Source organism: Carassius auratus, chromosome 24 (assembly GCF_003368295.1).
Source record: "Carassius auratus strain Wakin chromosome 24, ASM336829v1, whole genome shotgun sequence".
In the NCBI taxonomy this organism is placed as follows: domain Eukaryota; kingdom Metazoa; phylum Chordata; class Actinopteri; order Cypriniformes; family Cyprinidae; genus Carassius; species Carassius auratus.
Window position 1 is genome coordinate 7,695,615 of NC_039266.1, and position 15,638 is coordinate 7,711,252.

At 34.7% G+C, this 15,638-nt stretch overlaps 2 protein-coding genes across 2 annotated transcripts; both read right to left on the reverse strand.

Moving 5' to 3' along the window:
- Positions 1-6,064: 6,064 nt before the first annotated feature.
- tubb6 (tubulin, beta 6 class V) lies at positions 6,065-10,894 on the reverse strand. The gene is made up of 4 exons (XM_026200876.1): positions 10,760-10,894; positions 10,035-10,143; positions 9,567-9,677; positions 6,065-7,256 (listed from the first exon to the last, which is right to left on the reverse strand). The coding sequence occupies exons 1-4, from the start codon at positions 10,814-10,816 to the stop codon at positions 6,193-6,195; spliced, it is 1,341 nt and encodes a 446-aa protein (XP_026056661.1). The 5' UTR covers positions 10,817-10,894; the 3' UTR covers positions 6,065-6,192.
- Positions 10,895-11,793: 899 nt separating this feature from the next.
- cidea (cell death inducing DFFA like effector a) lies at positions 11,794-15,422 on the reverse strand. The gene is made up of 5 exons (XM_026200877.1): positions 15,305-15,422; positions 14,319-14,457; positions 13,324-13,479; positions 12,599-12,771; positions 11,794-12,082 (listed from the first exon to the last, which is right to left on the reverse strand). The coding sequence occupies exons 1-5, from the start codon at positions 15,343-15,345 to the stop codon at positions 11,974-11,976; spliced, it is 618 nt and encodes a 205-aa protein (XP_026056662.1). The 5' UTR covers positions 15,346-15,422; the 3' UTR covers positions 11,794-11,973.
- Positions 15,423-15,638: the final 216 nt, after the last annotated feature.

Consider the following 15,638-nt stretch of genomic DNA (forward strand, 5'->3'; position numbering starts at 1 on the left):
GCCAATTAAAGCTTTTTTAATGCTATGACAGATCCCCTGCGCTTTCTCACAGTCTCTGTTGTTTGCAGATGGAGCTGTATTTGTTTTCGGGTCTTGCTCAAGGGCTCGGGAGGTCATTTGGAGACACAGTAGTATTTATGCTGTTATTGTTTCTGAATGCCCATCAAGGCTGAATTTATTTCATCAGTAAAAAGAGTAATATTGTGAAGCGTTATTCCAATTTAAAGTAACTATTTTCTATTTGAAAATATTGTAATTTATTTCTGTGATGCTCCGCTGTATTTTCAGCATCATTCCTCCAGTCTTCAGTGTCACATGATCTTCAGAAATCATGAAAATATGATGATTTAGTGCTCGAGAAACTGATGAAAACAGTTATGCCCCTTCAAACTTTTGTGGAAACAACATTTATTTGCTTTGATTTAATTCAATGCATCTTTGCTTTATTAAAGCATTGGTTTTTGTAGTATTGCATGTAAAGTGATAACTGTGTTCTGGGAAATATAGAAATGACACAATTTTGAAGTTGACAGATAAAGCAACTGACTTTTACACTCAAAGAAAGTATAACCCTGCCATCTTGTGGTCCTAGGACACTGTTACAGTTACTTCAGTATAAAACACAAGGATGTTATCTGTGACCCTGGAGCACAAAAGCAGTCTTATGTCTGTAGCAATAGCCAAAAATACATTGTATGGGTCAAAATGATAAATTTTTCTTTTATGCCAAAAATCATTAGGATATAAAGTAAAGATCATGTTCCATGAAGATATTTTGTACATATCCTAGTATAAATATATTAAAGCTTCATTTTTTAATAAATGCATTGCTAAGAACTTCATTTGGACAACTTTAAAGATGATTTTCTCAATATTTCGATTTTTTTTGCTCGCTCAGATTCCAGATTTACAAAAAGTTGTATCTCAGACACATACTGTCTGATCCTAACAAACCACACATCAATGGAAAGATGATTTATTCAGCGTTCAGATGATGTATAAATCCCTCTTTCGGAAAATTTACACTTAAAACTGAAAATCCTAACCCTAAGTATTAAAAATATCAGAAATATATTCTTACGCTCCTCAGTGATGGACCCTTTCTCACATTTCTGGGTTTCCAGAAGAGAATGTTGTCATAGTTTCTGTAAACTTCTGTAGCAGTAAACAGGAGACTACAGCAAATATATATTTTTGCGTTCTCAAAACAAACTTAGTTCTAATGTAATAACTTATACTTGGATGTACCTCCGTTGCTCCATCTGGATATCTGTTTCCAGGCGTGAAGTCTTGATGAAATGACTGTAAATCTTTCCTTTAACAGTGAGAGGTCGGGGAGAGTCTTCTCCTCTGAACCAGAATAGTGTTTTTATAAGATCTATGTAGCAAATTTTTTGAGACAAAGGGCTTGTTGATTATTTTTGTTCAAGGTAATTAAATCATCAGGGTTTTTTTTTTTTTTCAATGAAAAATAATTTTACAAAATCGTTGGGGCTAAAGACACAATAACTGAGGTAACAATTAATAGCTGACTTTGACACGACATAGATTTAAATAGGTCTAGTTAATAGTATGTATAATATCAAGTTGGATGTTTAATTTAAAGGTAATCACCATGTTGGTAATAAAATCATCATATTTAAAATATTACATTAATCTTATCTTATAAAATATATTTATTATTATTACTACTGTAAAGCCATATTCAATTATTATAGTATCTTATTACGATGTTTCAAAATATTAATTTTTTTGAAAACAGATATTCTTGTATTTTTTAATAATTGTAATCACAGTATATGCAGTTGTGTTCAAAATTACTCAACCCTTCAGAGACTGCAGTACTTAACAAATAAAGCTTTTCTGAAGATTCAGGATATAATAAAAATTGCATCTATAACAGTTCACTGGAACACAAAAAGTCATTATGTCAATATATAATATACATTTTTTTAGTTATAAGATTTGAATAACAGAGCTATAATGTCATAATTATTCAACCCCTATTCAACATTGCTGTCTTTTAGTCACTTATTTGCATGGAGGGAAATAAAACTGTCTCAAAACACAATTAAACCTTTAGAAACTCTATTCAAAACAGAATAGGGGGGGGGGGGGTTATGGGGGTAACCTTATACCTTATATATGTAACAAAACAGAACAAAATAGCATAGATTTAAGCATGCAGTTTTAATAACTCTGCTGAAAACACAGTTGAAACTATCACAGAAATATAAAAAGCATCAACTGTTACCAAACAATAAAATCATAACTTAATGCATTCAAGTACTGTACCAGTGTTGTCAAGTTGGCAGTTTTCCTGAGGAATTAGGCTACGTTAACTTGATTTTATTTCTGCAGTTTAAAGATTTGACATATTGCATACATTGTCATTGACTGAATTAAGTTTATTGAGATATTTAACATTCTACCAATTATAAAACTGGGCTAAATTATGAGTTTTGTGAAGGGGGGGGGGGGGGGGGCATTTGAACTCTTTAATTAAAATAGACGGTGAAAGTTGAGATTGTGTATAATGCATAATTTTAGGTACGGGCATGGCATATGCTGAGTTTAGATTTTTGCATAAAGGGCCATTTGGCTTGTTTTGGCCTATTTTTGCATTTGTTGATTTAACATGCCTCCAATAGAAGGTCAGTTACTGGCAGAGATCCACGGGGAACATTACAGTTTCTATTACGATTCCTTTCATAACTATAAAACCATTACACTTTCTCTGAGAAAATAATCTATAGTTTGAAATACATTTGAAAAAATTAATTGAATCTCACTAAAGTATCAATCAGATAAAATAAATCTCACTAATTCGGTACATATGGTAATTTATATCTTAAACATGATGTGGAAAGAACTAGACACTGGAGGAAAATGAATAGTTGAAAAATATTTAATAAAAAAATCTACAATGCATTATAAAGTCTTATTAAAGGGTATAATGCATTATAATTATACATAATTATAACTTCATTTAAAATGCAAAGTGACAATTAACTGATACGTGTTAGAATGGGGTTACAGTTATTCATGAGATTGTACAATGCATTATATTTATTGCATAAAAACACTTTTATAATGCATCACACATAAAGGCTTTAATTAAAGTGTTACATAATATTTTTACTAAGCAGCCACATCAAACTCAAGACATAGTCAAGTCGACCTTTGCATATTTCTGGTGCTTTCCAGATGATGTCAGTGTTGTGAAATGCATTTTTTGATGAAGTTTTGCATAGATTAACCCTGATAAAGCAGCTCTCAAGTTGTCTTCTAATATTTACATGGGGATACATGGGGATACATTTTTTAGACTGAGATTTACAGTAATAGTTACATATTCACAACCAATGTTTTTTTATCGTAACATCCATTGCAACAAACCACTCTCGTATTCGTGTAATTCTAATAGGAAGAATGAGATGAATCGAGTGTGTGTAGTTCGCCGTGCTGTTGCTATACAGAATGATCCAGCTGGTACGGTTTGCTTTTGTATAAACAATTTGAAAAGAGCCATAAGTCTGCAGACGGCAGTTCTTTCGGAAACATGAATCTGTGCCAGCCCTGCACCATGTTCAAGATGTTATATAAATGTTTAGGCACAGGAGCTATATATATTTTCTAACCATGCACTTTGAGAAGTTAGTGTTACTTTGCACCCATCTCTAGCTAAGCATCGACATTGAATATATCATAGTTGGTTTAAACAAACGAGACTCCAGTAGATTCCAGATACATTTTCGATGCCTTATTGGGGATGCTGCCACACACTCCCACAGTTAGTGATACTGCAGCTAAAAACCGCTGGATATCCCAACATGCACAGGGAATACAGAGCAAATGAACTGCCAATCACACATAACTATCCTCCCAGTCCTCAGCGTTTGGTTCGTACGGAAATGTGAGCGAGACATTCTGAGCCACTTTCCTCTCAGCTGTTAAACATACCAAAGGAAGACCTCTAAACCCCTGCCTTTCGTGATCCTGCGAATAACCATTTCATATTTCAAAATATCCCACACATAGACCTCTTGTGTTTTTTGTTAAGCGACTGCATCACTCTTTTAGCCTCGTTAGCAAGTTATGAGGAACTACTGTAAAAATGTGAAGCAATTACTTGTTTAAAATACATACATACAATCATTCATTTTCTGAATAAAATGTAATTATATTACATCATTATTTTATTTTATAATTACATAACTCTTTTTTAATGCTGTGTAAAATTGACAATTATTTAGCAAAGAGAAATCACAAAAATGTGGAGATGTGAATTAACGATTCAAAAATTAAAATAGAAATTAATCGCTTTGCAAACTGACTTTTTTATGAATAAAATCTATAAAAAACTAAATAATTTTGCACTTTACATTTATACTTATTAAATAATTTGAAAATATAAATACATATATATATATGACAAAAAAAAATTTAATTGTATTTTATGGGATTATATATATATATATATATATATATATATATATATATATATATATATATATATATATATATACAGAATTTAAAGTTTAGAAATATATTGTTAATATTAACATTTTACTTTATTAATTATTATGGTTTATTTGATCTATCTCCATTTCCTTTATTTTATTTAAATGTAATTAATACATTTTTCTTTTAATTTTATGGAGGACTAATATATTTATTTTTAATTCCTTTTTTCCTGAATGGCTTCTATTTCCCAAATGAATTTTATACACGCTCAGAGTCCAGAGATCAGGATTAAAATTCAGATTTGAAAAGCTTCTGTAAATCACCACTAATACAGAGTTTAGAGCTGAAAGCCCTTTGTGTTTGTTAATACTGTGCTCTCAATCGTTTGTGTCGAGACTGGACGTCCTCTATTGTTAGCTACATGCTGCTAAGTGTAGAACGGCTTGCTCAGCAGCTGGTCAGAATAATAAAAGGTTGAGTGAGCAGGATTTGTGTCCAGGGCTGGAACAAGAGCCTGTGTGTTACGAGACACAAGCGGATATGAACAGAGCTTGTGTTATTCAGAAAGACTGGCTCTAACCTCACCTATCCTCCATAGGGTTTTAGCTCAAGTCAAATGCTCTGTGACTACACACCTGGAATAAATAAGAAGAAAATACGTTACAAAAGCTGTTGCTGAGATGATATCCTTTCAAAAGGAACTAATATCCTGTACGGATATGTACAGTTTAGATTGTAATAAAATACACCCTTTAGTGATACTTACAGGATACCTTTGAAAATGTACTGCCCAGTTACAGCTTCTGAACCTTTTTATGTGCAACATTATAAAATATTAAACATTATTTGCTGCAACTCTTAAGAGATAGAAACATACTTTTGCCTATTTAAAAAAAAGTATTTGTTACTGAAATAATATCATTTGGAAGAAAACACTGTACTTAAGTGTGAACTGAATGTATTGTTCTCAGGCAATGAAATTAAAATGTGTTACTGTTTAAATTTACATTAAATGCAATTAGCTGTACTTTAAAGTGTTTTTTGAACCACTTAAATAGGAGTTACGTACATTGTTACTGTATATGTATTTAATTTCTATTGCCTTTTAAATGTTTTTTTGAATATTAATACAGCTTAAGTACTGTCAAATATACTGACAAAGATTTATGATCAACTAAAATTTACTTTAATGTCATTTTCTATTTAAACTTGTACGCCATGTATTTAAATACCGTATATGTATATTCATAGTTGCACATTTGTAGTGATAGCTGCAATTTAATTGATTGTAATATCAAATAAGAAATTAAGATATTTAGATGTTAAAATATTTATACATTTTATTACAAATATTTAATATTTTTAGTATGTTAGTCAATGAATAAAAATGTATTTTAAAATAAAACTTTTTAAAAGTGTACTTAAGTGTGTAAAGAAACTGTAATCTCTCCCAGTTTCCCAATATACTCTCTTTAATACACTTTATCGGTCTTTTAGGTTATACTTTATTTTGAGCTCAGCTGTCCTTGTTTCACGTTACATGTACTTACTGTTATAATACAATACAATACACAAAAATATTCACAGTACAAATGTATGGGGTCTTCAAAAAGCATTTATTGCAAGCTGTATTTATTTACTAGGACTTCAGTCTTCCACATACAAAACGTAAACATCACAGCTTAAAAAACGACAGAAAAGAAACTGCAAAAATGCATTCCTGGTTCACTCGTTCACTTCTTCCTCTTCATCCTCAAATGCTTCCTCGCCGTCGTTGGCCGTAGCCTCCTGGTACTGCTGATACTCAGACACCAGGTCGTTCATATTGCTCTCGGCCTCGGTGAACTCCATCTCGTCCATTCCCTCGCCAGTGAACCAATGCAGGAAGGCCTTGCGTTTGAACATGGCCGAGAACTGCTCGGAAATGCGCTTGAAGAGCTCCTGGATGGCGGTGCTGTTGCCGATAAAAGTGGAGGCCATCTTCAGTCCCCTGGGTGGGATGTCGCACACCGCCACTTTAACGTTGTTGGGGATCCACTCTACGAAATAGCTGCTGTTCTTGTTCTGGATGGCCAACATCTGCTCGTCGACTTCCTTCATAGACATAGGGCCACGGAAAACGGTGGCCACCGTGAGGTATCGCCCATGCCTTGGGTCACAAGCGGCCATCATGTTCTTGGCGTCAAACATCTGCTGTGTGAGTTCAGGCACGGTGAGCGAGCGATACTGTTGACTTCCTCTTGCGGTCAACGGCGCGAAGCCGGGCATGAAGAAGTGAAGGCGAGGGAAAGGCACCATGTTGACCGCTAGCTTGCGCAGATCTGCGTTCAGCTGTCCGGGGAAGCGTAGCGAAGTGGTGACACCGCTCATAGTCGCGGACACTAAGTGATTGAGATCGCCATACGTGGGTGTGGTGAGCTTGAGCGTGCGAAAGCAGATATCGTACAGCGCCTCGTTATCGATGCAGTATGTTTCGTCTGTGTTTTCCACCAGCTGATGCACCGACAGTGTGGCGTTGTAGGGCTCCACCACTGTATCGGACACTTTGGGTGAAGGCATGACGCTGAAGGTGTTCATGATGCGGTCTGGATACTCCTCTCGGATCTTGCTGATCAGAAGAGTCCCCATTCCCGATCCGGTTCCTCCGCCGAGGGAGTGTGTGAGCTGGAAGCCCTGCAGACAATCACAGTGCTCACACTCCTTCCTGACCACATCCAGGACAGAGTCCACCAGCTCGGCTCCTTCCGTGTAGTGGCCCTTGGCCCAGTTGTTTCCTGCACCTGTCTGTCCTGCAAAAGCAATAAAATAAGAGACGATCAGTTTGCATTCAAAACAAAATATAATTTTTTAGCCACTTGTTATAGGAAGGCATGTAGCAATTATTTATCCAGCATTCATCATAGCCTACGTGACACTTATGTTCATTCTTGAGATGCATTCCAGACGCTTTGTGTTTGTGGAATGTCATGAAAATATGTACTGGAGTATTTTGTGAATGTTGTCTATTTCCTCATTTTAAAATAAAAGCTAGAAGTGATATTAATGGCAGAAAATATATTGTGCTCATTTTATTGTGTATACAATTTGCCATTTACTTGGACACTATATTTATAGTTCCTCATGATTGACACTATGAGTTAAATGTTAGCTGGGAGTTTTTTTAATGAAGAGTATTTATTTGAAATGTAAACTTTTGGAAAAATTCCACTGTCACTTTGGATCAATTTAATCCATTCTTGCTAAATCAAAGTATTCTTATTTGTTTTTTAAATCACAGTTTGATATAGATATAATGATATAGATATTAAGGACTTGACTATTGTCTGTTTTTTTCTATTCAGCAATACTCTGTTAAATTAGGTTGATGTCTACACAGACACAAAGAAACAACCTATAAACTACTGTAGTGCCATTTATATTATGTTTGCATTAATATTATATTATGTCAAACAGAATCTGACTTCAAAATATACTTTCAGAACAAGTGCTGGGAGAGAGAAAGTGTTTATGTAATGTGAATCTTATGTTATCATAAATACTGAAGAATTGTAGGATAATTAAATTAGTTTAATAAGATTTTTTGTTCGAAGGAATTCAAGTTGAAAGCTAGTATTCTAAGGCTACGTTTGCATGACAACTATGTAGTCAAAAACAGAAAAGTTTATCCCTTGTGTTATTAAAAAGTTTCATGTATACACTACAACGTTTTAAAATAGATTCGTGTCTACACATATCTGCGAAAACGGCCCAAAACGCTGTATTATGTATACCAGGCCAGTAGTTGGCGCTGTTGCCTTGTTAGTAAACAGTACCTGTACCGACTCTAAATCATTGAAACGAGTCGTTTTTAAAAACAAATCCGAAGCCGTTTCATATTGACGTCAACATTAGCATATTGCCCGTCCACTTGTTGGTCTTTTTGCATTGATCTGAATGAAAATGCAAATTAATTATTTGTCACTAGGTGCTGCTTTTGGAGCAATAAAAATAGCAGTTTCCCCGGTTATTCTGTACACAAAGTAGCACTGCTTTATCAGGCATTTCTTCATGATAAAAAGAAAATGAATCCAGTCAGACCAATCACCGTAGAGTAGCATCATGCAAAGGGATGGTTTCGGAAATATTAATCGTCGAGCGAATCGTTTGTGAGTTGCATAAAATAAACGCATATTATAAGAGAATGAAAGTGTTTTTTGACCTTGCATGCATGTCAACATGTTGTTGGGGACTCCCAAAACCAAAATATTAACCTTTCATTGCCCATAATAGGGGCACTTAAAAATTGACACATACTGCACATGTCTACATACCTAACACGTACTACGCACACACATGATGTCACCGTTTTCAAAGATTAACGTATTGAGTGTTTACACAGAAACGATAACGGTGGCATTTTAAAAATTTGCACTTGGGCTACGTTTACACGACAATGGTGTAGTCAAAAATGGAAATGTTTTTTCCGTTGTGTTTTTGAACAGTTTCACGTATACATGACAACGTTTTTAAAAGATTTGCATTTACACATATCCATGAAAATCTCCAAACACACTGTATTACGGGTATGCCAGGCCAGTAGTAGGCGCTGTCACCTAGTTAGTAAACAGTACCTTGTAGGGAAGTGATGATTATAAGTTGTATATGATGCATCTCCGCTGTTGGTTGTAATATTGGTGAAGTAAATACACACTTTATTGAACAAGCGTTAGCAAACTCTAGAGAAGCAACAACCATAGGCTACCATGTACTCTGCCATTGTTGTGTATGTTTCTTCACGTTTGTTCACGTTTACCTTTAAAATGGACACGTACTGCGCATGTCTACATACCTAACATGTTTTACGCACATGCATGACATCACTGTTTTCAAAGATTTACATATCGGTGTTACACGAAAATGATAACGGGGGCATTTCCAAAAATGCACTCTGAAACCCGTTTTCAGTCCCCAAAACGCTGTTGTCATGAAAAAACTATTCAAAACAATTAAAAAACTATTAAACGTGTTCTTTATACATTCTTTGGCTTGAAGTTAACAGTCCTACAAGTAATAAGTAGGCTAGTTGAAAAAAATGAGAGTTTGACATGTTGACACAATACCAAAGATGAAGTTGTCTGGTCGAAAAAGCTGTCCAAATGCCCCAGAACGAACACTGTCCATCGTTCCAGGCTCCAGGTCCACCAGCACAGCTCTGGGAACATACTTGTGAGCTGAACACACACACACACACACACACACACACAAATATTTTTTATGGCTGTAAATGCTTTAGTGCTGTAAAGGTTATTCAGTGAAATCTTCTCACTAAAACAGATGTTACATTGATTAACTAAATTATTAATTAATGATAGAAATGTAATAAAAAAACAGTGTATTCTTTATATTTCAACTGCTATTTCTTTTCATTCTTTTATGTAAATTATTTAATTAAACATTATGCTAGTGAAGTCAGAGAATCCCAGGAAATTCCTGTGAGCTGACTACACCGTTCAGAAGTGTAAGGTCACTGTTAGTATGATTCATACTCACACACTGACACACACACACACACACACACACACACTTACAGGAAGCCTCGTTGTAGTATACATTAATCCTGTCAAGCTGCAGGACGGAGTCACCCACATAGTTTCCGGCTGGATCGATGCCGTGCTCGTCGCTGATGACCTCCCAGAACTAGATGTGTCACAGTTGTTTTGGGTTAGTTTAGATGTCATTAAAGACAGTTTCCCCAAACTGAACAGTGAGATAAAGCGCGATGCATACTCGACACACACATGTGCAGCTGATGCGCGCTTAAAATGTTGCGGGTTGTTTCTTGTCATGACTCAAGGGTTGATCACGTTTAAGTATGATCAGAATACATAAAATGTAGCGATGGGATTCGTATTCTGGTTGCGAGGCCTCTTAAATATTGAGATGACTTTTAACAAAAAGAACTGGATCTTAAGAGATCGGAAATGGGGGTGTTTTTCAATCATTAAAAAGTATCGATCGGGAATCGAACCACACTAGTCGCGCACTGCGTTTTGATTCACTGAAAAGAACCGACTCGGACGAGTCATTTGATTGAGATTCGAACTGAACTGGTCGTATCACGAAAAATAATGTGTATCTATCTTACTGCATGTAAGAGAAGAGGCTTTACTGAAAATCGTTATAATCATTAGCTTAGTTTTTAATTCACAAAATGTATCCGTTCATCAAAGTTAAAGTAAATCGTTTTTCAAAATGCAAAATGTAAAGTTTTAAATCGATGCATAGTGTGATAGGAAAAGAATATTGAGCGTACCTTTGTTCCGATCTGATTGCCGCACTGTCCGGCTTGAATGTGGACGATCTCCCTCATGATGCTCCTCTGAATCAGCTCTGGTTCTGCTCTGAGTTCAGTCTGACTCTCGATCTTCAGCCTTCACTCCTCCTCTGCTCGATTGGTGGGGATTTGAGTGACATATCAGCTGCACAATCACAAGTGTGCTGTCATTTCTCTCTAGTCACTCTCACAGATTCTGCATTAGGCCTACTTTGCAAATATATATTGTGCTCTATAAACACAGTAATATATACGTTCTGCTTTTGCTCTCCAGAGTAGCATGTGTGAACTAAACCTGGTGTTTTAAAAGAATTTCTAAACATTCATACTTATATTTCACCTTTCCAACATTCCAAGCATTCCGTCTTTAAGATATGAGTTATATTTCTTCAATTTTGCGCTGAAACTGGATATTTCGGATTTCTTTTTTTATGGACGTAGGTTTAAAAAAAAAAAAATAATAATAATAATAATAATAATAATTATATATATATATATATATATATACATATAATTTTTTTTTTTTTTTTTTTTTTTTTTGGCAGAAACATACCTAAAATAATATCTATTATTTTTTATTTGTTAATTTTTCTAGGGAATGGGGACATTCAGTTTAAACTTAGAATTCAGAGAATTCAGAATTTTGAGATAAAAAGTAGCATTTAAATGTATTTTTATTGCACTACAGGGGAAAAAAAAACAAAAACAGAATTGCTAGATATAAACTCAGAATTATGAGGGAAACACTTTTTATAAGCAATTTTTGATCCTTTTTATATCACAAAGTCATAATTGTGAGATAGAAACTCAGTTGCAAGAAAATGAGTCACAATTTAGTTTTTTATTATTATTATTCCAAAGCGGAAATGTGCTTGCGTAATTTGGTACTAGTTTCATTCTGATGGATAAGTAAATCAGATAAAGTCTTTAAAAAATTCGGTCACACAACAAGTTCAACTGCAGAACATTTTAGCACAAGTCTGATAAAAGATGACATGCCAGATATTCAGTTCTCCTTTAGTTCACAATTATTATTTTTTTTTACACAGTACATTTTAGAACTAAGCAGTTATGCCACATAAAACATAACATACCAGGACAAATATATATTGATATTTGTCTAAGCAAAAACTAAACGTGAGTGCAGTATTGATTTCTTCGCTCTATTTCGATCTGTCAGCAGCTGATGACGTTTAGTCAGAGGTTTCCTCGTCTCCAATATACCACAGCACGTATGTGGATCCACACAGGAGAACCTGACCCGCCAGTTTGGCCATGTACACCAAACACCACAATAAAAACCTGAAGAAGGACAAAAGAGAGGTAAAAACTTTTCACACAGACCTCTTATTGAACAACAAGAAACACTTTCCATGCCTTGGTAATCCCAAATTGCTCTTTTACTGAATAAATGATCTCTCCATTGATGTGTGGTTTGTTATAAGGATAATATTTGTTTAAGATACAACTATTTGAAAATCTGGAGACTGAGGGAGCGAAAAAATCTAAATATTGAGAAAATCCCCTTTAAAGTTGTCCAAATGAAGTTCTTAGCAATGCATATTACTAATTATGGTATATCTTCATGGAGCATTATCTTTTCTCAATAATCTAATGATTTTTGGCATAAAATAAAATTTTAGAATTTTGACCTATACAATGTATTGTTGGCTATTGCTACAAATATACCTGTGTTACTTATAACTGCTTTTGTGCTCCAGGGACACTGGAGTGTGTGCGTGTGTGTGTGTGTGTGTGTGTGTGTGTGTGTGTGTGTGTGTGTGTGTGTGTGTGTGTGTGTGTGTGTGTGTCTCTTACTTCAGAAAGTACTTGGCTCTGCCGCACGTGATGTCATATGAGAGAGTGTATATTTCACAGAGTGTGGCTTTAACGGTGAGGCATCCCAGTAAATCCTTTGGGTTCAGTTTGTACAGGTCAAAGCTCAATTTAGCAATTCCACTTCTTCTTGGCTTTCTGAAACTTGGCAGAACCTGAGAAATATGGATTGAGGGAAAAACAAATGCCTGTGAGACAAATCACAGATTGAAGCAAGCGATAATGTCATGAGCGTTTAGGGTAAATGCAAGCCTGCTCCCTGGTGGAGCAAAACCACAACGATCGTTTCAGTCAAGACAACTCTTGCAATGATTAAATGAAGAAGTTTTAAATAACAAATGCTGATGAAAGTTTCAAATCAACAAAACTGATAAATGAACAGCTGTAAATGGAGCAACACATGGGATACGGTTAATCAGCTCTAGGGAAAACAATCCTGATTTAACTAAATCCAGTTTGCTTAATGGGCACAGTTTATGAAACATTTAGGATGTATTTATTTGAAAAAATACAAATTGTAGGTACCAGCTCATAAATATGACAGCAGTAATGTGTAAATATTTTATGCAGTATTACACTGTAGATAAATAGCATTCTGTAAAAAAAAAAAAAAAAATGTATATGTAATATTTTGCCTTGTTGAATATAATGCAGAATTTTTTTTTTTTTTTTTTTATTATAATTACAAATGCGTATAACAGCTGTACCAGTGTATTGGGGGTCCATGCTTCCCCTTTCTCCAGGACCATGAATGCTGTATTTGTAGGCAGAGACTGAAAGAAAGCCTCAGAGTCCACCACCGTCCCATCATCCTCCAGCACAAGTGTGAGGAACTGACACGTTATCAAGAAAGAACTGGCCACCTGTAGAGAGAGAGAGAGAGAGATGCAACTGGTACCACAATAACTTATTCAGTATATGAATTCATTTATAAATCTCCAGTAAGATCTGACTGAAGCTCAGTGAACTAACGGATGTTATCTTGTGGGCTTTCCTGCACAACTGCAGAGAGCAGCTATATATGTTAGGAATACATATATTTACATATTTCCATCACTTTTAATTTTTACTATTGCACATTGCTAAGACTCTTCCATATTTTTAAATCATTTGATAATGCATGTTTTCCATGACTGCAAAAGAAAAGAAAATAAGATGTCCTGGGTCAACAAGCAGGAAAAACATTGATTATTAGAGTACATTTTACAAAAAAATTAAGTCTTTCCACTTTCTACCAATTTTTTGTAGTTATTCATGAAATGTACAAGCAATTTCATAGTGAAGATTGTTTCAAACCCTTTTTAAAAAAATGTTTAAACTCATATAAAAATAATAAGTTATCCTAATAATATTATCCTCTGATTCCATGGTGGCAATAACATTTGTATTTATTTGTTTGTTTGAAAGAAATGAATAAATTCAGCAAGGTTGAATAAAATTTTATAGACTTTTTGCTAAAAAATTATGTCCGAAACAAATGCTGAAAATTCTGCTTTGCCATGAAATAAATTAAATTTTTAAATAGAAAACAGTTATATAAATGGTAATAATGCATCACAATAATTCACTGCACAGTAATGATGTTTTTATAGTTCTTTTTATTTATTTTTTCCATAAATGCAGCATTGAATATAAGTGTAGAACTAACTATATATTAGTGTAACTGGTATGCAGCGTCATGCACGACATCCAGAGATCTGACCTGCTCCATGAGGTCTGTTAGACAGGTGGAGGTGAAGCCTTTCCTCCTGCGGCGGTTCTGCGTGCAGACCTTGTACGGACGGGGCTGAGGAGAGGACAGCATTCGCTGGATAAGAGACGTCTGCACAGACGACACAGACCTACAGAACCACATCAACACACACTCAGAGCTGACCCTTTAATATTGCACGGAGACATGACGCCAAAACTAGACCTGCAATCTCAGGATAGTCTGTTAGGAAAAAGTGCAAAACTGTCACTATGTTCTTAAAACTACATTTAATGTTAAGAGTGAGTTATGGTTATATAACCAGGAAGAGAAATGTTCACGACGTCTGCTGCTGAAGCGATAATTCAATGCTTGATAACACACTTTCAAAGCAGAGTATATTACAGTACAGAAAACTGTCACAGTAGTTTTATTGTGTTTCACTTACAGCGGTTTAATTATTTTATTCGTGCATGAGGAATTTTATTTTTTGACAGGTAATACTTTAAAATAAGGGTCAGTTTGTTAGATTTTTAAAAACCACAATGAACAATAAAGCTTAATGCTCATTTAGAAACAATGTTTTTTGCTAATTTATGTTTGTTCTTGATACATTGTTAATGTATACCAAATGTTAAAAATGTCTTAGCAGATTTACTGTACTACGATTAATGTATGCTTGTTACTGTAAATCATTTCCTTAAATTTTTAGGTATAATCGCAAGTATAAGTAATTTCAACTTTATATCAAAACTGATTTTAAATTCTGTTGAAATTGTTTAAAATTGAGTTAAAATGTATGCAAAACATATGCTGCCATGACTTGCATTAATTAATGTTACCGTGCCACTATTAATTAGTGCTACTATTAAGAGATTAAATAAAATGTAAAATAATACAAGAATTTCAAGCTTGCATTTACACAAATAACCAAGAGACTCCCCAAAACTCCCGCTGACCTCTAACACTGAATCCTAAAACTGTGACTAGTCTCTTACCTCATCAGAGATGTGGGAAGCAAGGTTTTTGCGTACTCCATGCTTCACAGAACACATGCACTGAGCTGTAACTGAAAACACTAATGCTCTGAGCAGACGTGTGACCCGCACTAATGACCACCAGTCAACATACTCAGGGCTTTTTCTAACACAATGCTGTATTTGTTGTTTTCTAGGTCTGCTGCTGGAATGGACCAGTGCTCCATGAATATGACATCAGTCCGTATAATACCGTTGTGAAATAATAATCATTTTGAACCAAATGAAACGATGTAGTTGTTAAATTAAATGTAAATATTTCAAAATATCCAATGCATTATTTAATTGTTATTTA